This window comes from Fopius arisanus, unplaced genomic scaffold (genome assembly GCF_000806365.1).
Source record: "Fopius arisanus strain USDA-PBARC FA_bdor unplaced genomic scaffold, ASM80636v1 scaffold00061, whole genome shotgun sequence".
NCBI lineage: Eukaryota > Metazoa > Arthropoda > Insecta > Hymenoptera > Braconidae > Fopius > Fopius arisanus.
In genome coordinates this window covers 1-25,516 of record NW_011887800.1, presented here as the reverse complement: position 1 = coordinate 25,516, position 25,516 = coordinate 1, and the positions used below count along the sequence as shown (strand labels likewise).

Here is a 25,516-nt window from a genome sequence, read left to right as displayed (position 1 = left end):
GGTAAATTTGTTGAGGGAATTGTGATACTTCTCAAGTTTCTGAGCATCCGAGTGACTGATAACGATATAATTAGGGCTGAGAATAGTGAAAATATTTTTATTTTTCAATTTCACTACAGAATTCTTTATACAAATCATTTATTACGATTTTTTCCTCATGGGCGATCTTTTTGGAGATGTATATCGTTTGAAAAAATCAGTCCTTACCCGATGTTCTTCGCCATTTTGTCGGCCGCCTTTCTAAGGTTCAAAATGGCGGACAATATCAGGTAACTCTTCAATTTCATTTTATTATGATTGATTTTCAAAGGTCTACTTTAATATTATTTGAGCAGTGATTGAATTGAGCAGAATGATCGGTAAATTTATTCCTATCAGCTATCGGCAGGTGCACTTTGCGATGTGTTGAGATCTGACTGTTTTTTATCGATGCTGTTTAGTGCAGTTGCCGTGAATTGGGGAGATATTGTCGTGATATCAATTTTGGATCCTTTTTTAATTCTTCGCCTCAAGTAACCGGCAGTACCGATCAACACCAAGCCGCCCAATATCAGCAGCCACTTGATTATCCTAGAAAAAATTCATAGAACAATTACCATTACTCTAATACACATGATTTACGTCGATCTCTACACATTTTCCTTCTACTATCTAAACTAAATTCTGATTTGATAAATCGTCATGGGATTTTGCTAAAATCGGTAACTTTAATAAGCGAAATAGACTATTCTAAAAATTTTTCTAAAATTCCACTCTTTTCTGCCACACATAATAAAATGAAAAATCCACATCAGATAAATTAATATACTTCTGTCAATTAAATTTATTCAGTACAATTACTCACTTTAGTCCCTGCATTACTCGTTTTATCACTACACTCTCCCCTTTTTTGAAGATATAATTCAAAAAAAGTGAAGAGAGAATAACAAGGAAGGAAGATAAAATTTTATTTTTTTCGAATGGATGATTTTGCCCCTAATGGTCCATTTTGTCGGAAATAACACATTTAAATACAGTCGAGTAAGAACCCACTTGTTCCCCCAGATTCACGCGATTATCTCAAGCAGATATGGCGGTAGAAGGTTGAAAATGCTCTTAGAAGATAGCTATGGAAATTTCAACGAGCAAACACACCCTAATGCCACATTTTCCTCCTTCATTTCTCCAGATACAGACGAAAAACTTGTCCTCCTGAAAACCCCACTCCCCATTATATCCTGTATTTCTAGTGTGACCGAAAACTTCCAGGGGTTTATAATGATACCATTTTCAACTTCCGAGTTCTTCAAGCACTGGAGATACTCAAATTTTAAATACACATTTTTTGTTTTCATTGAATTATGAGGATGTAACTTTATCGAGGTGAGAAAAATTGAGTTCTGAGTTCTTGTGAATGAGGGGAACTTACCCGACGATTGAGATCAGGGTGTAGACTGTCTTGAGTTGATTCACGTATTTATCCCCTAGAAGAAGACCCTCTTCCACCCAAAATAATGGCAGAAGTGCCTGTGGGAAAGTTTTCATCAATGGGAACTTCTCCACTGGACGAATAAACATGTTGAATTGCAAGCGTTTCCGCGCTTCTACTGGTGATCCTGTCATCGGCTCTAAATTTATGAATATCTGGTGCTCCTCCTGGAATTCAAAAAGATAGACAACGAAATATTTTGGTGAAATATTTTAATACAGTAAAAAAAGTAGAATTTGAGGAAATGGATAAATTTTGAGAATTTCTCGTGTTTATATTTCGGTTCCGAAAATGTGGGAAATTCGTATTGAATTGATTATTTATTTCTCGATGCAATAGTTAATCTGTACCTTCTCTGGGTGGAGACCATCGACTTGAGTCAAGTAGAAATCATCAACGAGGTACAAATGTGGGAGACTGGCAACCAACGGGGCACCGATGCAAGGAAAAAGGTCAATAAGCCCTTTCTTCAGACATTTATCTGGAGCCGGACACAGACATTTCAGGTGCTCGTCCTTATTCATGTCACCGTAATCAGCCACGTAATGATTTGTAGGAACACCTGAAAACAGTATGCAATAATATTTAATAATTATTTCCCGGTTCTCTTTTTATTTCTATTTTTCATCTGTAATCAATAATGAACAATTAAATTAAAGAAGTAAGCCTGACCTTGGACGTTGGAGGGTTTTACATAGCGTGCTGGCACAGTAAGACACATGTCCACAGAAAACGAGATCATGTCCTCATCTTCATACAAAAGTGGATGGAAGATACTACTATCTGTTCCAGTTAGATTGTTGCAAGATCCTTCCTCGCCCCAAATCTCTTGTACTTTCTCGCCCTTGAACTCTACCATTTCCCCCACTTGCAGATAATTCTGAAGACCACGTCGGACTTTTATTCTATCTTTTACCGTTGTCGCATTTTTCTGAAAAAGATTTTTCAAAATGTCAAGAATTCCCTGAAGACACAGTTTTCATGAAAGTTCGAGTGGTAACGCGGAAAAAAGCGCGCAGATGACTGGAATAGGGTAGATCTATTTTGTATTGGAAAAATTGAATTCCAAAGTTGAAGGAATTTTGAAAATTTTAGGGTCTGTGAATTTTATTTATTTTTTATAGATTTATAGATAAATTATTCTGCTTTATTTGTAGAATTAAATCATGACGTAATGAGAGAAGAAAGTAAATTAAATTTACTTACCGCACCGAAGAGGGCAAATCTGTATTTTCCTGGGCCATCTTTAATGAAGGCTGCTTCTTTCTCAGCGAGAAGCAAGCAAGCCGATTTTCCCTGAAAGTCTTGTACTGTGCAATCAAGTGGTAATCCGGTCCAGAGGATTTCCCTCACTGTAGTTCTGATGAACACTGAATTCGGCTTGTGAAAAATACTGTCGACCGCTTTAGCTGGAATAACGATAAGAATTGTCTGACAATACATCGATTTTTCTACAGATTTCTCAAATATTACAATCCTTAAAGAAAAAATTATTCAAAACTTCGGGTAGTCCTAGAAATTTTATATCAAACTGTTCGTAAAAATCCACTTCTCAATCATTCAATAAAAAAAACACATTTGCGTCAGTTTTCGAAGAAAAAAATAAATGAAAAAATCACAATTCATTCTTCAATGAATAAATAATTTTCGGAATTGCAGTTCGAGGAGAGTAATTATCAATTTAAAAAATTTGTAGAAGACATTGATTAGTGAGAGAATAACTGCTTGATGATTGAAATAAATAAATAAGTGTGAAGTTTAATGAATAGGTCCCAAGCAAGAAAGGTTTATGATAGTAGTTACAAATGCAGATTTTATGAAGATGTCAATGAACTTACTAGCAAAGCTTATTGTCCCTGGTTGCTCCCTCATCACCGCGAGGATCATATTGAGGATCATCACATGGGGAAAAGTTAGGACTGTGTCCTCAGAGAGTCCCATTCCGCTTTTCTCAGGGGAAAACTGCCACGTTATTTTATTACTGTATTCACTGGTGTCATCCTTTTCAACGTCCGTCACCTCCACCTTCTCCTTGTATTCACTTCATCAATAATATATATTTATTACTGAATATATCATATACTATATTTCTCTCCAGAGTTGAAAATTGTTGATTCAAATTTTGGTTTTTATTTCAATATTTTTTAAAAATATTTCTGCTGAGAAAATTGAAGCAAAAATAAAAAAAGAAGAGTTGTTACGAAAAATATTCTTCAAGTTATTTGGATTCGCTCGATCGATAGCATAGTGTTATTTTATAACTTTATTCGTGATTTTATTTATGATAATTCAGTATAACTTACTCGTAGAAGAATGGACCGACTTCATTGACGATTGGTTTAGCGCCCGCTATGATTTCATCGGGATTTGTAATATTAAAGAGGAAAATCCTGAAGTCTATGGGGAAAGGCGTTTTTTCCCACATTTCTCGCATTTCTGTTCCGGGTTTTAAATTAACTTGCTGGAAACAATTAAAGGGAAGAGGTGATCACAATAATTATGAAAATTATTTTCAGTTCTATAATAAATTTTCACGTAGACAATTATTCACGGAATGAATAAAAAATAACATCAATGAGTATAATGGATTTTTTTCAATAAATTATGTATATTCACATCGAGTTGACCAATTTGCATAAACAGTTAGAAATAAAATTTTTTTATCATCCCCAGAAACTATCCTGTCTGGTTTGTGCCATAATTTTCATTAATGCCGTCATGCAAAACCTATTAATGTAAATTGTTACAAAGTAAAACATGAATAACGACCTGCACAGTGCAGGTATGATAAAAAATAGTCAATTAACAATATTGAAAAGAGCTATTTCCAAGTTCAAGTTGTGAAAAACGATTGACTTAGTTGAGGATGTACAGATCGTAGTGGTTACACCAGCAAAAAATTGAGATGAATACGGACTTCCTGAGTGCATATAGACTTTAGAGCACAATCAGCGTTTTTCATAAAAAATGATGAGTTTGCAATTGATGCGACATCATTCTATCAGAACAAGGTCGTATACAATTCACTCGTTAATAATAACTTTCCAACTATTTCCATAAACTGAATTGTTTTCAAATGAAAAAAGTTTCCAGTAGGAGATGAATATGAAACCACACCGAGAAAAATAATCAACAATCATTATCATTGTTATAAACAACAATTTAGAATAACGGAACTTCATCTTCAAATTTTATTCCAAATCAGCAATCATCAAAAATCCCAGTAATAAAATTTTGGTTAGAAATTCCTTTCAACCGAAAATTAAATATGATTATCAATTTTTCCAAATATTTATGCGTTTTTTACACTCTACACGATGTCCTAAGTTTAAATGATGGATTAAAAATAATGAGTACGTTAGGTAATAGGTCACTAAAACCTATTCATCTTTTTTCTTTTTTTTATTCATAAATTATGACTGGATCCCCTACATTAATATTATCAACAAAATTCATTAAAATTATTATAATCCCCAAATTATTTATAAAAAACCATTCCCACACATTTATTGACAAAACCTAAAACTTCCGAAGGCTCCCAGTACAGTTCTAATCTTAAACCGATAAATCGGTATCGGCAAATAAATAAATCGGCATGGCGAACACTCATATGAGGAAATTTGAAATTAATTTCATTTAATAAAGAAAGATGAATTTGCGAGCAGATTATTATCATATGAAATTTATTTTACGGATTTCGAATTGACTCACCGCCTTCACTTGGCTCTTCACCAATAATGGGAAGATAACGAAACCGAAGACAATCCCAAATATGAAGAGACAGCATCCTGCTATCCCCAGCTTCAACCAACGTTGCATTATTATTCAATTTTCCAACTAAAATTGTTCAGTTTTCGTGGTCAAAATCAAATGGCAAAACTTCCTCATTCATCTATTCATCTGTATTATCGTTTTAATGTATTCACGTTGACCTTGGCTTCAGATTTTCCAATTGATTGCTGATAATTGCAATCGGCGGAGAATGACTGATGAGTTAATGTTGCTGGACCGTAAGAACGTACTGACTCTCAGGATTACGTTCTCCAGAAGCGATATTACATATTCCCCACTTCAGAAGTACGTCATTTTTTTTTTGACCAACTCATCCGCAATTGCGCATGTCAGACAGTGAAGAAATTATGTTAAATAAATGGCATTGAAACGAAATTGAAAAAAATGGGAAACGCGGAAATTATTTTTGTAAAAATAAAAAAAGGTTCTTGCCCTTGTATTTTTTTAATCCCTTTTCTTAAATTTTAAAATACCTCAGGTATTTTCATCTTTGAATATTGCAATTTTTCGGTCTGTGATTTGGAAATCGCAATTTATATTTCAATTTATTTATTAATCATGATTAATTTCATCATTATCATTACCAATTAACTGAGTGCGCAATTCTCTATAAATAAATATCGGGATGAAAATTAGGGATTGAGAATTGTCATGACAATTACTACCAAAACAATAATGTTCTTACAAATTCAAAATTTTTTAATCATCTATTCATTAATACATATTTAATATAAACGATTCTGTCAATTCATTTACCTCACTTATTTGTTGAAAGTCTATATTTATCAGATCTGGCTTGAATTAAGATAAATTAATTAAATTATAGTAATCAAATCTGAAACGAGCGCAAAATTACGTTAAAATGAAAATTGTATAAACGTGCTGTCAAATAAATCCATCAAAATACATAAATAATATATACAGATGTATTCACCTAAGGTAACGGTTCTCTATTAATACTATTAATTAAAACTTCGAAGGATAAATAATTATAAATAGATAATCAATTTACCCAAGTGCAGGGAGATTTCAATGCATGTAAAAGTGATTGCCAAAGTTAATTACCTCTCGAACTTTTTGAAATAAAATTTCAATCGAAAAATTCGCCTGAAAAAATTCAAACAAAATACACAGAACACTCACATGTCTTTCCAAAATAACTATTTTTGCAAAATTCATGTGCAGTTAATAACAATTTCGAATGGGAGAATTACGTTTTAACACTTCACTTGATTTTTCTTTCTCGTTTTTTGATAATTAACCGTCTAAGGCTGGGACACTTTGTGCCTGCAATGTATTGACATTCAGAGGCCACTTTTTCTCGGTGCTGTCAGGTGCAGTTGCATTCGCAGTGGTCTTGGGAGAAACCTTCGTGATTCCTGATAGCTTATCAGAGGACTGCATATCTCTGTACTTCAGGAAACCAGAGGTACCAGCCAATCCGAGACCTCCAAACATCATCAACCACTTCATAATCCTAGAATGAACAACAAAAGACCGCGCTTCAGACTAAATAATTAATTAGTTAACTAGATTATACATCAATCCCCATGTTTATTTGTGGTTCCAGTAACTATTTTTCATGCTCCCCTGATACTTTTTTCAAAATTTCGAATTTTTCAACTTCAGTGAATACTTCCTCGATTTTCATGCTCCCCTGATACTTTTCCAAAAATTTCGAATTTTCAAATTTCAGTGAATACCCCCTCGATTTTCATGCTCCCCTGATACTTTTCCTAAAATTTCGAATTTTCAAATTTCAGTGAATACCTCCTCGATTTTCATGCTCCCCTGATACTTTTCCAAAAATTTCGAATTTTCAAATTTCAGTGAATACCTCCTCGATTTTCATGCTCCCCTGATACTTTTCCAAAAATTTCGAATTTTCGAATTTCGGTGAATACCTGCTCGATTGTCATGCTCCCCTGATACTTTTTCAAAAATTTCGAATTTTCAAATTTCAGTGAATACCTCCTCGATTTTCATGCTCCCCTGATACTTTTCCAAAAATTTCGAATTTTAAAATTTCAGTGAATACCTCCTCGATTTTCATGCTCCCCTGATACTTTTCCCAAAATTTCGAATTTTCGAATTTCGGTGAATACCTGCTCGATTGTCATGCTCCCCTGATACTTTTTTCAAAATTTTGAATTTCCAAATTTCCGTGAATACCTCCTCGATTTTCATGCTCCCCTAATACTTTTCCAAAAATTTCGAATTTTCAAATTTCAGTGAATACCTCCTCGATTTATGAATTGAATTGAATTGGCAAAAAAAAAATATGGCTAATTTTTGTAGAGCTTTTAGATGCCAAATGATAACACCTCACACGTGTGAGATTAGGCGGGCGGAGCGCGCCATATACGCCATTAAAAAAAAACACTGCATTTTATTATGCATTTATATTCAGTCCATTCGGTACTTGTGACAAGTACTGAAGTACTTTAAATACTTGCACTGAGTTGTTGTCTTGGTTCTAGATATAAATACAATTTGTACGGATCGATAAGAATTTTTCGTTCAGGCGAAAGCCTTGCCGTGGTATCCACGTGAATCAATCGATGAAATAGTCGGACTATTTTATAATGAATGAAACATACCCGACAACTTTAATCATCGTGAAAACCATCGCCAGCTGCTTCACAAATTCATCTCCCAGGAGAAGACCTTCCTCCACCCAGAATAATGGAAGGAGAGCCTCTGGGAAAGTTTTCATCAGTTTGAACTTCTCGATTGGATGAATAAACATATTAAATTGTAAACGCTTCCTTGCTTCTACAGGTGTGGCTGTCATCGGTTCGAAATTGATAAATATCTGATGTTCCTCCTGAAATCAATAAAGAACAAAAATAAAGATATTAAATTTCATGGACTCGCTCGTGATCTAAAATTTCAAACAATTTCATTCTGCTGGAAGAATCCAGGAAATAGTACTCCATTTTCATTTCCGATTTGAAAAGTTGTTTTTTTTTTGTAAGACATTGATTAACAATAAAATTTAAAAACAGTAAACGTTTTTTATCAAGCGTTTCTCCGAAATTTATTTTAAAAAACCCTGAAAAATGAGAAGATATCGGCAATAACTTATGATTAAATCCTAAAAATCATGTTTTCACGTTCAAAAAGCGATAACTCCATGAAAATTGGCGGTAATTGCGCAATTCACTATTTTCTTTGAAGCTTATTTAATGAGCTTTCAGATGATCACGTAATACAGATAAAAAAAGAGGAATTATTATACGAAAAACCGAAGAAAAGCGGAGCGTCACAAATCATTTACTTATGGATTTCTTCATGGGTTCTCTGACACGTACCTTATTGGGGTGAAGACCATCGACCTGGCTCAAGTAAAACTCATCAGCGAGGTAGAAATGTGGGAGACTTGCAACCATGGGGGCACCGAGGCAGGGGAAGAGATCAATATATCCCTTCTTCAGACATTGATCAGGGGCTGTACACAAACACTTCAGGTTCTCGTCGTTATTCATGTCACCGAAATCTGCGTTGTAGTGATTAGTTTTAAGACCTGGAATAACCGATAACAATTCATTACACTAACAATAATTATTATTACCAATTGATCATGATAGAGATATATTGTTTTTTTTTTCAATATTAGTAGTCAATATTTTATTCTATAGTCAGAAATTAATTGATTGGTTTAAATTATTAATATGAATAATTACGAATGCAGTCAGACCTTTAACTTTGGAAGGTTTCACATAGTACGCTGGCAGACTGAGGCACATATCTGGAGAAAATGAAACGATATCCTCATCTTTGTAGAGCAGGGGATGGAAAATAGTGGAATCTGTTCCAGGAAGTGCATTGCAAGGTCCATCATCCGACCAAACAGTTTGTCTTTCCAGTCCTTTGTATGACACCATTTCACCGGTTTGTCGATAATTCTTGATACCGCGTCTTACTTTCAATCTGTCAGGTACCACTGTACCATTTTTCTATTCATAATTAATTAAGTTAATCAATAAATAAAGAACATGATTGATTAAAACGACGAGTGTTTCGTGATAATTTTTAATTGCACAATTTTTCAAAAATTATTTTGTAAAAAAAAGTTGAGAGATTTTGATTATTTTATCAAACTCTTGATTCCGCGATGTTCAGTTATAATAGTAAAATTACGAAAATAATAATTCTATTTTCAATGGATTTAAAATAGTACGAAGTAAGAGGAAGAATAAAAAATGTCGACTTACTGCCCCCAGAAGAGCAAATCTGTATTTTCCAGGGCCTTCAACAATGAATGCCCCTTCATTCTCAGCAAGCAATGAGCAAACAGCTTTCCCCTGGAAGTCTTGAACCGTGCAATCCACTGGTAAACCTGTCCAGAGAATTTCCCGTACTGTTGCCCTGACAAATACTGAATCAGGCTTTTTGAAAATACTATCCACGGCTTTGGCTGTAATTAAATTGACGATTTTTCGTTGGGGTATTAATAATAAATAGTAATAAATAATAATAAATAAAGCTACCGGCAAGGCCCATCATTCCAGGTTTTTCTCTGACAACTGTCAGGATCAGGGTCAGGATCATCACGTGAGGAAATGTCAGGACAGTATCCTCAGAGAGTCCTACTCCACTCTTCTCCGGGGCAAACATCCATGTCGCTTTATTACTGTATTCACACGTGTCCTCCTCGTCATTGTCGACCAGGTCGACCTTCTCCTTGTACTCACTTTACGAGAGCAATCAATATTCATTACTTAATGCCTATTTTATATTGCAGTGCCATTAATTGCAAGCAATATGAGTTCATGCCTTTAGTATTAATCATCTGACTTTCCAGTAATGAATTATTTATTAGAATTAACAGAGGCCTCTGTTGATAGGCTAATAAATGGAGTACTAATTTAACTAGTTCTGATCGAGATTAGGGAGATATTAATTAATCTGTCAATATATCGCGTGTTCAAACGCCGACGGTGATATATCGTGGAGATACGCTCTTTTACTTATAAATATCTATCTAAGAATCCAGGAAGATTTTATTTCGACAGGAAGTGTCAAAATTATTTTTAACTTATTTTAACGGTCGAAAAAATCAGTTTGTTCGATTTTCAAAAAGAAAAAAATTCATAAAAAAAAGGAAAAATCAAGCTAAAAAATCGAAATTTTGGGGAGTAACGTGCATTAGATGGAAGAATATCAGAGCAAAATTTCAGATCAATCGATTAAATATTTTTCGAGATATACCAATTTCCCCAGAAATCGAAATCGAAATCGAAATCGAAATCGAAATCGCAATAATTTTTTTCTAAAGTCGCAAAAACTACTTGTTTTTTATAATAACGATAATCCAATGGATTTTTATTACAACTCACTCGTAGAAGAATGGGCCTACTTCATTGACGATGGGTTTGGCTCCCGTCTTGATCTCATCAGGATTTGTGATATTGAAGAGGAAAATTCTGAAATCCAAGCTGAAGGGCACAACCTCCCACATTTCTCGAATATCCCCTCCAGGTTTCAAGGTCACTTGCTAGCAACAATAAATCATAACAACGAAATATAATGTTAATGTTTTCCACCGAAAATAATAATAATCCCCACAAGTAAAAATTCCATTGTCATAAAATTATTGTAAAACTCAAACATGTCAACAACTCCTGTTAAATAAAATATGTTAACTACAAAATTTGGAATCCACACAAAGTCAATTAACATTGACGATCCTTATCTGGTATTCTGTTCCACAATTTAATCCGCAAATTTAACATAAACAAATCCAAGAGAAATTTTATATTAGGATGACTATTGTTATTTTATTTTCCATTTTTTCGTGTCTTAAAAAATTTTTATATCTCACAATTTTGAATGATAAACCTATCAAATCAAAAACCCCTCGTCATTTCCACCTAGCTCCTTCAAACAAGCCTTTGCACTCAATTAAATTCTATGAAATCACAAGAACTAATTAGAGTCATTGAGTGAAATAAAAACGGAAGATCAAAACCTGTACTTGTACCAATTCTTTTCCCATTTATTGTTGTAATGATTGCTGCATACAATTGGAGAACTTGATAATTAAATGAATAATTACTCTAATGATCTGACGATAACAATAAAAAAATCGTAATCCGCTTCTCCGGGATTGAAACAATGCAATCACTTATAGTTATTCCTTTAATTAATGAGCCTCACCTTCTTCAGTTGACTTCTCAAAAATGGCGGAAAAATAGCAAATCCAAAAAGTGTACCGAACATAAAAAGAGAACCCCCCGCTATCCCCAATTTCAACCAAAGCTGCATTTTTAATCCTTAATATTCGATTATTAAAAACTATTGAAAAAAATAAAATGAGGTAAAACTTAAAAAATTGAGTTAACTAATTAATCTTATTCCTTTTATTCATCTAAAAACGATATTGCAGCGATTCTTCTGTTTATCTGAAATTGGAGATTCTCGGATTAATAGGGAATTCTTGGGATTAGTAACAATTGAGTGAATAATAATTTACTATTGCTGGGCCGTGAAAACGAACTGACTCCATGAATTTTATTCCGCAGAACCGATATTGCATATTCCCCACCAAGTAGACACATGTAATTTGATTTTCGACCAACTCATTCGCAGTTGCGCAGTCCAACTTGCGAAAAAATTACGTTAAGTGCATTAAATTGCTAAATTACATATCCTCAAATAAAATATTAATTGTTTAACAAGTATTCCTAGATTCCTAGATCTCAGAAGAATCGAACAGCATTTATCCTCTTCAATACAATTCGATTATCACGTGATTAATTAACCCCAGACATTAAAAAAGAAATAATTCTATTTATGCTACACAATGATAATGAAATTTGAATTTTTTCATGGAATTCGGTGAATTCGATGGACCGAGCCACAAGTTTTTTTTATTTACTGGAATTTTTATCGGGACAAGAACACTCGATGTGTTCACAAAATCAAAAGTATATATCACCAGATTTTGTTTAATCCTTTGTTAATAGTTTATTGTGTATGCAGTAAAAAATTCAGATGTCAATATCAACTTTTATGGAAACTACCGGAAGTTTGAAGAACTGTTTTCTTTCACTGTCTCCTCCCATCTTAATCATTTAATGGCCCATTATCAAAATGATTCCGTACTTGACCCGCCAAGGACAAGATCCACATTATGCATCGACCCTTGTATTGGAGTGCAGTTTCTTAAAACTCAATAAAGAAATACTGTACTGCTTGACCTACGCCTTATGACTCGAGTTTGAAATTATTCTCCATATTAAATTTACCCAGAAGCATTAATTTTTAACATTAAATAACAATTGCCGATATCTACTCATCTTCTCGTTGTTCATAATTTATCGAAAATATACCGTTCTTCATTTTATCATTATTTAATTGTCAAACAAATTTCCTTAGTCGTACGTCTAGATTTATAATTTTTGGCGAAGCTTTATTGAATAATTCTTATCGTTTCGGTTGAAATTAAAAAGTTTGAATTAAAAAACCTGAAAAATTATAAGATATCACCAATTCATTAATTTATATTCATGGGGGTAAAGTACATTAATAACAATATAATAATTATGAAATAATGATAATAATAATCATGATAAGATAATCCTGGAATATTTAAAATTTCCATAACTTCAAATGAATGGGCATGAGAGAAATATTTAATTGAAATTATGTTATTCAGATTTTAGTGGTACTGCAATTTTTTATAGAAATAAATCTGATAACAATTGTTGATAAAATCTGTCTTGGTCGCTTTTTTGTTCTGGAATTACGAGAGATATGTTATTTTGAATTGAATATTTATGTTTATGAGTTCAAGTAGAACTTCTCGGTCTTCAACAAGTATGTGAATCTGATCAGATTCAGTCAATCGTTGCTCGCCATATTCAACAAGTTGGCAATTTCCGCGATAGTTGGAATCTCTATTTCCATCGACAGTGAATGTTACAAGAACCGGTGGTCAGTCCATAACATTTTATGATATTCATTTTACTTCATGCATAGTTAAATTCCCCGCGAGGAATTCCGTGAAATATTATACATTTTACTGAAGGTACTTTTCATAAACGAGGAATCGAATTCTAATTGAATTCTGATCGGGTTCGAGGAGTTATTTGCCGATATTTTCTCATTTTTAATGATTTCTTTATAATTTCTTGAAAATCGCGGATTAAATTGATGCAAAAAAATAAACCATTCACGCATTTTATAATTATTTAATGATCTCCAAAAATTCACAAAACTTGAGAACAAGCCACAGAAAAATTATTGCAATCTTAATCTAAAAGTTATTAATAAAACTAAATAAAAAATTCATCGTGGAATTGTTCGAACAGTTTAATGAAATTAATCATGTAATAAGTAATTGCTTTAAAATTGCACCCTTTAAAATTGCTCACCTACATGAATTGATCGAGTGCCATGAGTCAACGAGTCGTAAAAAATCGGTATTCCACATTTTACCACTTCACTATTAAATTAATAATGGATGTTGAACGGGGATTATGAGGATGAGGAAGACCGTGGATTCTGGGAATAGACATCCGCGGATGTGGAATAAATCAAAACACCGGGATGTTCCGCTAGGTGTTTAGCCGGAGTCCAATAAAGAAGTCAAATCGAAAGTTCATCCCCTCGTGAGCCTTTTTCCTTTTCAACTTTGCCAATAGGAAAGTTCAGCGAGAGGCTGTGGTAACCCAGAATTTCACTGTTCAATAGAAATTGGAAAAGTTTGGAATAAGAGATAAATTCAAAATGGATGAATGCCGCGAGGTCATTGACCGTCGAACAGATGTAAACATTCTTTTACCATATTTAAACAATCTTTTATCATATTAATTTATTTATTTCAGGCTTCTCTCCAGGATTTGCAGTTTTCACTTAGCAAATGAATAATTACTGAATTATAAACACCGAGGGAAAAATTTCTTCGAAAACAATCAGGAACACTTTGGAAATAAAAATTACCCTAATTCTCGTTCTGACAGCGAACATCAAACTTGCGAAATTGGAATATAAACTGTTATTTGTTCGAGGGTCTAACTTTTTTTTATTCAATACGATATTACCATGAATATACATATCAGGTGCATGAAACACAAACTAGACGGAATTAACAAAAATAATCTAATACGACAAACAATATACGAAAATAAAAATCGCAAACAAGGAAAACTAGAAAATAAAACAATACAACTTCACAGCTTTCACTCGGAATCAAGACATCTTTCAATTAAAATTTTTTTTAACATTTATTAACATTTTTTTCAATTCGTCGTCACCTTCGCGTTTTTCCCCCCGTGTGACGTAAGGAGCGGTAAAATAGTTTTTCATTTGACAGTGAAATTTCGATTAACAATTTTTCTCTCGACGAATAGTAAAATAGTTTTGCTTATTTTTTTTATCAAAACTTATCACCTTTAACGTTGTATAGCCGAGGTGTCGGTCTCGGTAGTGTCAAGTCCAACATCTGTTACCGAGGGCGTCCCTTAAATAATCCATGAACTTAAATGCCTGTGTAGAGTCCACGGTTTTGTTCTGGTGCCAATAGGATTATTTTTCCCCTCCCTGAAGCTGAATGAAATTTTATGGATTATTGACAACTCTACGCCGGTGTGCATCGAGATCTGAAATATTAGAGTTAATTGATAAAAATCTATTGGGAGGTTTGTGGGGGTTTTCAATCGGTCACAACTCAGTGGGAATTTTCTCACCCTCGACGTTTTGATTGACAAGGCTATGTCCAGGGGTTGAGGCCACGAAGCCGGTGTTTATTGGCTGTTTGAAGTTTACATCAAAACACAATGTCCTCCTCGCCTTTTCCTTTTAAACGACGCAATTCGTGTGAAATATCATGATTGATTATCGGTATTATTCATTCTCATGTAATTGACATTTTAACTGGGGAATATTACAATTGTTAGTATTCCTCTACATAATAAAATCCAGGAACCAGGGATTACTCTTACTTTTTTATTTCAAAGCTGTTACTAATTTTTTAATGGATAAGTGGAACTGCATGGAACACGAATTATTTCTGGAATAATAGATGATAAAGTGTTAAAGTTTGTCACTATATTGTTATTTATTTGTAATTATAAATAAACTCAGTAAAAAACTTGAAGTTAGAGAAGATAGATATCCCAAACTGCAATTACACCTCGAAGTTGATTTTGCCTTTATCCGGACTTAGACTAGTCCTTGTTGGAGGATTGGAGTTCTCTGTTAACTAATTCTTTTTATCGGAAATAACGAAAATGATATAATGAAATGCAATTCCCGTTTTATGAAGAATAAATAATTGACCTAACTGAAATAATTGGAAATATGCGAATATTTTTCAACCCTCGGATTTTTTAGAGCATTCATGGGACGAGTTAAACTCTTTACTTATACTTCGATTTTCATCTTTTAATTCAGGTTTACGGTTAAGTAGAAAGTACAGCCGAGATTTGTTGGTATGAAAATAAAAAATATTTATTTCACTATCAACTTAATTTATAACTCATCCGTGTAACATACAGTCTTATAATTACTACCGTAATATTAAGTCTTTGGAATTATCCAAATCGCCAAGAAACCAGAGGTCATGAATTTTTTTCAATCATTTTAAAAAACGAGAACACACGGAATGAGAGAAATTCATGACTTTTCCTGATTATTTTGCAAATGTACTCCTTGAGATATGTCCAACCAAGAAAAGAGAAAATTTAAACTGTTAGAAGAATTAAAAACATAAATTTCGAAAACCAAATCGTAATTTACGTTTTCTGTCGTAATTTCCCCATGGAAAATTTCAATTGATTCTTTTTGTTATTCAAATATGATTTCAACGTATTCGCAAAATAATGCCATTAATCCATTGGAACTGTCCTTACCACCCGCCATGATGATGATGGGACTTGTAATGGATAGCCACAGGAACAGGATAGGGTTTTGGAACATGAACAGGAACAGCGACATGTACGGGATAGGGTCTGTCGACTGGGACGAGTTTTTCGACATGAACGGGATAAGGTTTGAGGACATGAACAGGCACAGGTCGATCCACATGCACTGGAACATGGACATGCTTCTCCACAGGAACTGGATAAGGTCTGTCGACGTGCACGACCTTCTCCACATGCACTGGATAAGGTTTAGGGACTGGAACGGCCACTGGAACCGCCACCGGACGGTCAACGGGCACTGGATACGGTCTATCTACGGGATAAGGAACAGCTACGGGCTTTGTTACTGTCTGAACCACCGGAACAGCGACAGGAACCGGTTGGGGGACTCCCACTGGCACTGGTTGGGGGACTCCCACTGGCACTGGTTGGGGGACTCCCACTGGCACTGGTTGGGGGAATCCCACTGGGATTGGTTGAGGAACTCCTACTGGAACTGGTTGTGGAACTGGAACTGCAGCTGATTAAAACGAGAAATCAAATCATTCATCTGAGTGGAAATTCAACTGAAGTTCGGATCGAGTTCAATTTCATTCAAATTAAAGCTGTTAATAAAAATCACATACTTATTTATCAAATCAAAAACGACAGGAATTTCATGATTTCTAGATAAAAAAAAAATGAATAAAAAAAAATATATATATATATATTGCAAAAGGCTATCGTTCAAAGGCCTTCAGTCGCATTATTATTCACAATCGACGGACAAAATAAAACAGGCAACACAAATACTATAACGAGGGGAAGTATTACTTACGAATCGGATGACCGACGGGATGCAGATGAGGAAACAGTATGGCATCTTGATGATCCTGAGGTAACTGATGATGATGATGATGAAGGCTATCTTGAGGTACCAAATGATGATGCTGCTCTTGCGGTATCCATTGCTGACGATGATCCTGCGGCAGTAGATGTTGATTATCCGGTGCAGGATTCTCCTGAACGGGATGAGATTCCGGTGGAGGTCCATAAATTTGCGACTGCTCTTGCGGTAATCCATAGCTTAATCGAAGAAGTCCATTATCTTGTCTCCTTGTAGCTTTAATCCCTTTGATCTTTTTTACCTTGGAGTCTACCCTGATTGCTGATGCCAACACCAGTACTGACGTTACAACCTTCACATGAAATAATAAACACTAACTATATTAATTATTTGAATGATGATGAGTAATTTTGAAATAAGGTGAAATTGCAATTCAATGTACCACAAGTATCTTCATTGTTATCGATTTTTCCGAATGATCACCTTGACAGCTCAATACATACTGAATCCACTGCTGACCCCCATAAGTATTTATAGGACATCAGGTGGTCGCATCGAACAATCGCTGATTCCGATGGAATCGATATCTCTCTTCATTCACACTCGTTATATTTTCGTTCACCATCTAGGAACTTTCGTTCTTTCTAATCCTGGGTGTCGGCCAGCCTTCCTCAGCTGATGCGATAAGCCATCTTACATATTCATTACCAAACTAGTTATAAGAATGCGATCGTAATCAGAATTTTTGCAATTTAATTGAAGAGAGAGAAAGTTTTCGATAGGGGAGTCAGTTGATTGAATATTCAGATGGACTTCGGAGAGAAATTAATTGGGGGATGGCATTGATTGCTCGATATTGATAGGTCTATGCCGGGTGAAGAGAAATAAGTGGGATATCCTCTGGAATTGAATGAGCCGAGGGTTTGTTAAGTTGAAATGGACTATTGGAAAATTATCTTTGAAATTTTTACAACGACGAAATTTTTACAATGAAAAAATTGTGAGAGTCGAAAATGCAAGCGATAATTTCTCAGAATTTTCAGTCTATTCAAAATTCAAGTGTTTATTTAAAAAACAATTATCATTTAACATGAAAAACAAGTTCCTTGAGTTTTCGTGATCAATGACCGTTTTCAATTAAAATTGAATTAAAAATCGTAGAATTAAAATTAATAATCAAAATATAAACATAAATATAATGAAAATTATTCCAAGAAAATGGACAATTTTTTTTCCATTTTGAACAAATTGATTTCAAAAAATACTTAAAACTGCTGGAGATGAAAAGATTGTCATGGAAAATTTTTCGGCATTAAGGATAATTAATTAATTAGTTTATCCTTCGGCCTGATTTCCATACTTTCGGAGAAGAACCCTGAATTTCCTTTTTTTTCAACTACTTTAATTGAAAATCGATAAGAGCAATAACAAGTCTGTGGAGTAAATATACATTTAATAGATTTTCCTGGTCACATTTGTCTTGTTACTATACCTACATGTGCAAGTGTAAGTCCATATGAATGATTATGCAGACACGCTGGGCGTCACAGGACAATGAATAATTAATCTCACGTTGCTGCCATAGAATAGTTGCACTTGGTAGTAGGAGAAAGAGTGTTAGAAAATGAAAGTCAGGAAAGTCCAGGTTCTATAGACGACTTTACGCGGAAATAAATGGTATTGTGGCCCCGATTTTACGAGACGAAAGAAAAATCACACTAGAAAAAAAAATTATGATAATTATTATGCAAAGGTCATCATCCTTTTCAAAAATCATTATTACTCCATAACTCCCCGCGATTACATTTCATGCAATATGGAAATATACAATTGTAAAATAAAACTTTAAATTTGAAAATAGAAATCTTTTTTATTACTCTAAAATCACGGTTTATTCTATTTTTTTCAGGCATTTGAAGATAAATCATTGAGAAAGAAATGAAATGAATATTTCACACAGAATTATCAATGGATATAAAAATTTTTAAAATAAATTTTCTCAAAGCTAATTCGCTGAATTCGATGAAAAATCTTTCGGAGAAATTTGACTAGAAATTTTTCTCCGTGAGATTTTGAAATAGAAAAACAACTGAAATGAAAGAATTAATTATTAAATCATTGCATCCGTTTTCTATTAATTAATAATTAGGGATTATATCTAATATATAATTTTTTGTTAATGATATTGAATATGAAATGTTATCCGGCATGATATGAACAATAAATGGGCGAATGAAAGTTAATGAAAAAATACTGTACCTCAAGATGATGATTTTTTCTCTCTTTTCAAGTCATGAATCGCGATGACTACGCAAATAGAGAAATGATCAACTTTCTTGCGATTTGTACCCATTCATTTATTCTATCCTGGAAGTTCCATGGCAATTGTGACTTGAATTATAATCTCATTGATTCTCCATCTGCGGAACTTCATTTTATTTTTATTTTCTGGTATCAATCCTTTTTCTTACGACATTCAATAGCCATTTTACTTCAAACGTATGTCTTGAAGAAGTGACAAGGTTGCGGTAGGAGAAATAAATGCACACAGAAAAATCTGAACATAAATTCCGCATGAAGTCATATTTTACGATTTCAGGAAAATCCTTTATGACCGAAGTTGAGCCGGAAATAATATTAAAAATCCTCATGAAGGAGTGCATGAACGTAAAGTGCGATTAATTACGATTCCCGTACCCTAATCTATATTTATTTCTAATTGTGTGAAATGTTTTATTAAAAAATTCACTGAAAAATAGGAAAAATAGACGCACGATTATAAAAATTTGTGAATTATTCAATAATAATGAAAGTGATAACGCAAAATTTTTTCATGTCGATCTGATGCACGGTTTCTGGGAAATTTAATTTTAAAAACACAAAAAATGAGAAGATATCGGTAATAACTCCGTGAGGAGGACTGAGTCAGTTATTTTGATATGGTAATTATATTGTGACATACGCGAATTATTTTCACCGGAAATTCATCGACGATGGGATATGCATAATAAAAATGTGGGTAAGTAGATCGGGTGATTAGTGATTCACAGGTGGAGATGCTCGATATCCGTGAGTAATCAAGGACAATTTTTATTTCATTCAGTGAGAGTAAATAATTGAGTCTCAGAAGTAATGAGGAATTAGAGGGAATCGTGTGTTTGTTCTCTGAAAAGTCGGGAGATGTTTCAGGGAATTTCCGACGCAAATATCTGCCCATTAATATATTAATATATTAATATATAATGAGTGATAAATCTACTCGTTTCTCAAGTATCCACAGGATAATCTGCATGTCACGATATAATCATTAATTCTGGGTCGAGGATAATTAGTATTCTTCATTAATCAGACTAAATATTTCCATATAACTGTATTTGACGTATTTTTATAAATTAATTAATGGATTAATAAAATTGTTTGTTAATATTTGATGGAATTTCAAGTGAAACTCGATTATTACCCCAATTTTTTAAATTAAATCAATGCTATTTTATTTTTAACATCTTTATTTATGTATTCATCTTTCATTCATTGTTTATTATTGGAAAATTTGATGATTGATGATTTTTAATGCTCAGAATATTTCGAAATAAGTGCGAGAGGATTCAAATTCATTTTTTTACTCAGGAAAACGAATCAATTTTTAAAAATACCGCACCTCTCAATTAGAACCAGAATTGTTAATGAATTTTTTAGGCAGAAGGCAATCCAAATAATTGTTCTGTAGATTCATTAATTCATGGTGGAGTCATTGTCTGTGCTGGCACTGAATTCCTGTAATAATCTTAATTCAATTATCATTCGTTAACTTGTGAGTTGCAAACTCCTCAGAATGGTAGCGACAACTTCATGCGATTTTTTCTGCTCACAATTTACTCGTTTTACTGATCGAAGGTGAATGTCATCAATGATTTCGAGAGAGACGTTGAACTCGGGTCTAGAATTCAAAAGAATGTGGATTAATTTAATCGGAAGTGGGTCTGGTTTTAGAATTACTAGCTCCACAAGATCGACAAGTTTACTCAGGTGACAGAAAAAGTCATGTTTTTTCAGACTTTCATCGACCGGAAACTTATAGGGGCAAGTTTTTCCATCGGTATTGGGAGTGGAATCCGAGGGGTCCATATGCGGTGGAAAACTAGATGAATATAAGAGCGATTGATCAGCGATTAAACAGTAACAGTTCTGAAAAATCCCTCGACATGAAGGGGCTCCTAGTAAGAGCTCATTTATCATTTGTTCTGTGAATATAATTAATTTTCCAATTCGCAATTCGGTCACTCCACTATCGAAATATCGCTCTGAAAAAATCTCGTCATAATTGCAAATAATTAATTACAAAAAACACTTTCAATAGTCTATCTCTGCGTCATTCATTCCGTAAATTTTGACTCATTAAAAAATTCTGTCCGCAGTCATTTTCAATTTTAAACTATTCATCCTTTAATAATTCTATTTTTGAAATTATTTTGATATTCAGTGAAATCAGTGAATAAAAAACAACTAGTTATTAAATTCTCCTATTGTTATTCAATGCCGCCGATCATTATTAATTTTTTAACACTATTAAAAAAATGTTTGCAGTCCATAAGATACTAAACTACGAAATAATTAATGAATTATTAATTATTGCCCATCAGGTGTTATCTTTCATTTTCATGGGGTCGGCCCTGTCCTTAGATCCCAGGGACTTTAAATTCAAGAGAAGTGTCTTCTCACTAGCCCCTGGATGGAACAGTCTTCCGACTCCACCTGATTTTGACACCTTGACAGCGTGGCCCGCTGAAACCACTTGGAAAACCATCAGAAGTCCTCCAGAGACAGTCCAAACACTCCAGCCCGCCCCAGGGTAAATAAACCGATAGAATTGCACTGGAAATTTCTACCAAGACATGTCACAACTTCACATAGATCGTGGATAATTTATTGTAATTTCAATGACAGGTGGGCTAGCTTGGGAGGACCACAATCGTCTCCTCCACTTGTGATATCTAAACATACGGTAATTGAAAAACCTGTGGCAGTGCCAAGGGCTGTCATTGTGGAGAGGAGAATTCCTATTCAAGTGGAGAAATTAATTCCGTATCCTGTAGACCGAGTGGTTAATAAAGCTGTACCTATTGCTGTACCACATGTAAGTACACAGGAAAATGACAAATTGATTCATGAATTTGTTACTCCATTATTCCGGCAATCCGTCGGTTTAATCATGACTCCATTTTTTATTAATCAAATTCAGAGTCAAAAAGTAATTTTAGAAGCAATACATATAAACAAAAAATAGTAATAAATCCTTTAATAGTATTTTCGTAATAAATTTCACTCGATTCTGCTGTAGTCTTTAGACAATTTGTCTTGGATTTATTCGAATGCAAATTTATAAATAAAAGTGGATTCTCTGAAAAAACTTCCAAGAGAATTAATTGCACAGGAAATGATTATAATTACGGGTTATTAATTCCTCGATTCGTGGAAATTAATAACGCCGAGATGAAATGTCAAATTACTTTATATCAAGTCGGTAGGTTTCTCTCGGAAAACATCTCCATGAAAGTTTTTCTCGAGTAATTCGCCCCTCGGATAATTACCTGCAATTAATCACAGTAAACAGAGATGAAATTTGAGTTGAATAATCAATTCTATACAATTATTCTGATATGCAGTGGTGATGGATATGAGGAGCAAATGTCAAGGAAATTTTTTTGCGTTTAGGAAAATATCCTATAAGTCGGGTTTTAATTATTTTATTTAATCTTGAATAATTAGACTTCTTATGATCGATAGCTTATCTCGAATCGCATAAGGGGGAAGCTCGAAAAGAATTATTTAGAAAATTTATTTATATAATCCGAGATTCTATTATTTTCCAGAGAAAGCACTCATTACCGACAATTGAGAAGACAAATATTAAACCGCAATAAATTGTGGATAATTAACTACCGGTCAATTGAAATATGCAATTTTTAATTGCAATATTTTAGCAAGGCTACTGGAGCCACAGAAAAGCTGAGAAAAATTGACATCTCCATAACGATTCATTACGATTCACGGAATTATAGCCGTTATTTTCTCATTGTCAAGTTTCCTGTAGATTTCTCGGAAATTGATGAATCAGATTGTCGTGAAAAAATATTGTTTTGCATTTTATCATTACGTAATGACCCCCGACGTTTCTGCGCCGGCAATAATTCCCCTGTATTTTTTAATCAAAGTTTATAATTTTTCTAAATATGGGAAAAACAGGAAAATCCTTTGTTTATCATAACATTTTGAGAGTATTTAAATAATGACGGAGTTAAGATAAAATAATGATAAAAGATATTTTTTCGGGTCAGTCCAATCAACATTTTGTCTGAAAACTGAAAAAAAAAGAATTTTGACAAAAAAAAAATTTTCGACGGAACATCTTTCAGACTCACTTACTCATTTGAATAGACAGCAGAAAAAATAATAGTTTCCATTCGATTTCAGCCGGTTCCTTATCCAGTAGATCGTCCAGTTCAAGTCCCTGTACGTCAGACAGTGGCAGTTCCTGTCCAACAGCCCTATCCAGTTCCCGTAGCAGTTCGTCAAGGAGTCCTATATCCAGTTCCCGTACCAGTTATATTGACTCCGAATGGTCTGCTTCCCGCTTCAAGTATCAGTCTACCTGCACCACAGGCTCCACAGAATGGTCTATCCCTTCCTCTACAAGTCCTCTCACCACTGGCAATAAATGCCGCTCTCAGTCAAGGTGCACAAGTATCTCCACCTGAAGGTCTCTTGGAGATTCGTGACCCTGGCCTTGCCCCGATCATCGAGGACAATCTCCTACCTCGTGCTCAACCACAAGCTGATATTTTTGCCTGGAATGCACCTTCTCCGGCGCTTCTGAGTGATCCCTTGGCGCAATCACCTCTCCTCAAGTGGAAGAGAAGTCATGAAGAGAACAAAGAGGAAAAAAAATCACCAAAATAGTCATAAACAATAGTTAACATTGTAATTATTCATGGGAATATGAATATTCAATTTGACTGAACGATTTATAAAATTCTATACTGTTTTTTATATTTTCGTTTTATTAATAAATGTGAGATGCTTTTTTATTCGAGGAAGTTTATTTATTTTCCTTATTTTTTATGTTTAAATGAACATGAATAAATGAAAATCGCTAAGAATAATGGACATCTTTGAATGGATTTAAAATTCTAATTGACTGAGCTGTAATGATGTTTTTTATACTAAATTTGTGGACTCGTTAAACAATAGAGCAATTTATATTTTCTTGGGAACCATGAAATTCAATCTGGTAACAATTAGAAAATATATCTATATTACTCATCTGTAGACTTTATCAGGAATATAAAAAAATTCGATTTTCTGAAAATTGTTAATCAATTTTAATTTTGAAAGGATTTCCAACAACTCATCGCCATCTACCATTACTTCCTGGAATTTATTTTTACTGTAACGATTACTCTGGCGCCGCCATTGTACCAACCAAAGAGGATTGATTAAAGTAGAGGCTCAGTTCTGGAGGTTGGAGTGACCCCAGCGGCATCGAAGTACTGCACCCCAAGAGAGGGAGGGCGCCACACGCAATGGAGGTGTTAAGGTATGATACAGGTAGGTATTGCCAAGCTTTGATGTCGCCGACACCAAAACAGGGGACAAGTACCTTCAGACATTTACAGTTTACAGTTTACATTTGAATCCCAGTAGAGTCGTTTGATTTTTTTTCTTTCAAATTGACATGAAAAAAAAAGGTATGGCATAAAAATTGTCTACAAAAGCATAAATGAACAATGGGTATATGATTATTTTAATAAGGGAGACTCTTACCCAGTATTGCCTATTTTTTCATAAATCAAGTAATTAAAGTGAAACTCTTTCCACGTCACCCAAGAGGTAGAGTCCTTGACGCGTTTTTTTATAAGTGGTATCCCCTGTAGGCCTAATCCACTAAGTTAATAGATGGGTTTGTTTTAATTGTTATGATTTGAAAACCTGGAATAAAAAAAGAACCATGACATTTATTAATAATAAATAATAATGAATTAATAATAAATTCATCAATTTCGATGGATATTCTAGCTGCATTGCCGATGTTGAATCACCTCAGCAACACTGATTTGGGGGAAATATTTAACGATGATGGAAGATTCGAGGAAGCTGTCAATGACATAAAACAGGTGAATTATTTAATCGATGATAATAAATGGATAATAAGGCGGTTGTCTCATTATTTTCTTATCTTATTATTAGATATGCGACTTACTTACTTTGTCGTGAGGTTTCCTAGTTTAAAGAATTGGAATCTGAAAAGGAAGTTCTGATCATTCAAAGCAACCCCAACTCGAGGAGAATAAAAAAGCATTACATGAACTGTCTGAAAGAAATGCTGTGAGCTGCTGCGGAAATTGAAGAAGAATCGGAAGTAATTATTTAAGCAATTATATAAACAATTATCAAATGATAATTGTGATTTTTATTTGGATTCTCCTTCGTGTCCAGAAAATAGCTGAGAAATTCTTATCGGGAGATACAGAAGTCGATGAATTCCTGGAACAATTCTTGACC

At 33.9% G+C, this 25,516-nt stretch overlaps 3 protein-coding genes and 2 long non-coding RNA genes across 5 annotated transcripts; 2 read left to right on the top strand and 3 right to left on the bottom strand.

Annotated features, from left to right (window-relative positions):
• Nucleotides 1–70: 70 nt before the first annotated feature.
• On the bottom strand, nucleotides 71–11,763 carry LOC105268823 (uncharacterized). The gene is made up of 16 exons (XM_011308671.1): nucleotides 11,423–11,763; nucleotides 10,603–10,760; nucleotides 9,754–9,956; nucleotides 9,478–9,680; nucleotides 8,961–9,219; nucleotides 8,575–8,786; nucleotides 7,861–8,087; nucleotides 6,523–6,737; nucleotides 5,180–5,289; nucleotides 3,772–3,929; nucleotides 3,307–3,509; nucleotides 2,675–2,877; nucleotides 2,141–2,399; nucleotides 1,819–2,030; nucleotides 1,409–1,635; nucleotides 71–570 (listed from the first exon to the last, which is right to left on the bottom strand). The coding sequence occupies exons 1-16, from the start codon at nucleotides 11,528–11,530 to the stop codon at nucleotides 375–377; spliced, it is 3,153 nt and encodes a 1,050-aa protein (XP_011306973.1). The 5' UTR covers nucleotides 11,531–11,763; the 3' UTR covers nucleotides 71–374.
• A 4,273-nt stretch (nucleotides 11,764–16,036) lies between these two features.
• Nucleotides 16,037–17,428, bottom strand: LOC105268822 (pollen-specific leucine-rich repeat extensin-like protein 1). The gene is made up of 3 exons (XM_011308670.1): nucleotides 17,400–17,428; nucleotides 16,949–17,309; nucleotides 16,037–16,651 (listed from the first exon to the last, which is right to left on the bottom strand). The coding sequence occupies exons 1-3, from the start codon at nucleotides 17,412–17,414 to the stop codon at nucleotides 16,116–16,118; spliced, it is 912 nt and encodes a 303-aa protein (XP_011306972.1). The 5' UTR covers nucleotides 17,415–17,428; the 3' UTR covers nucleotides 16,037–16,115.
• Nucleotides 17,429–21,087: 3,659 nt separating this feature from the next.
• Nucleotides 21,088–23,988, top strand: LOC105268771 (tetra-peptide repeat homeobox protein 1). Its single transcript, XM_011308588.1, has 4 exons — nucleotides 21,088–21,174; nucleotides 21,598–21,806; nucleotides 21,902–22,091; nucleotides 23,429–23,988. The coding sequence occupies exons 1-4, from the start codon at nucleotides 21,100–21,102 to the stop codon at nucleotides 23,912–23,914; spliced, it is 960 nt and encodes a 319-aa protein (XP_011306890.1). The 5' UTR covers nucleotides 21,088–21,099; the 3' UTR covers nucleotides 23,915–23,988.
• Nucleotides 22,288–23,463, bottom strand: LOC105268770 (uncharacterized). Its single transcript, XR_892370.1, has 2 exons — nucleotides 23,381–23,463; nucleotides 22,288–22,545 (listed from the first exon to the last, which is right to left on the bottom strand). It is a non-coding gene; the product is annotated as an uncharacterized lncRNA (long non-coding RNA).
• A 1,046-nt stretch (nucleotides 23,989–25,034) lies between the features above and the next one.
• Nucleotides 25,035–25,516, top strand: LOC105268769 (uncharacterized). The gene is made up of 3 exons (XR_892369.1): nucleotides 25,035–25,128; nucleotides 25,202–25,373; nucleotides 25,451–25,516. It is a non-coding gene; the product is annotated as an uncharacterized lncRNA (long non-coding RNA).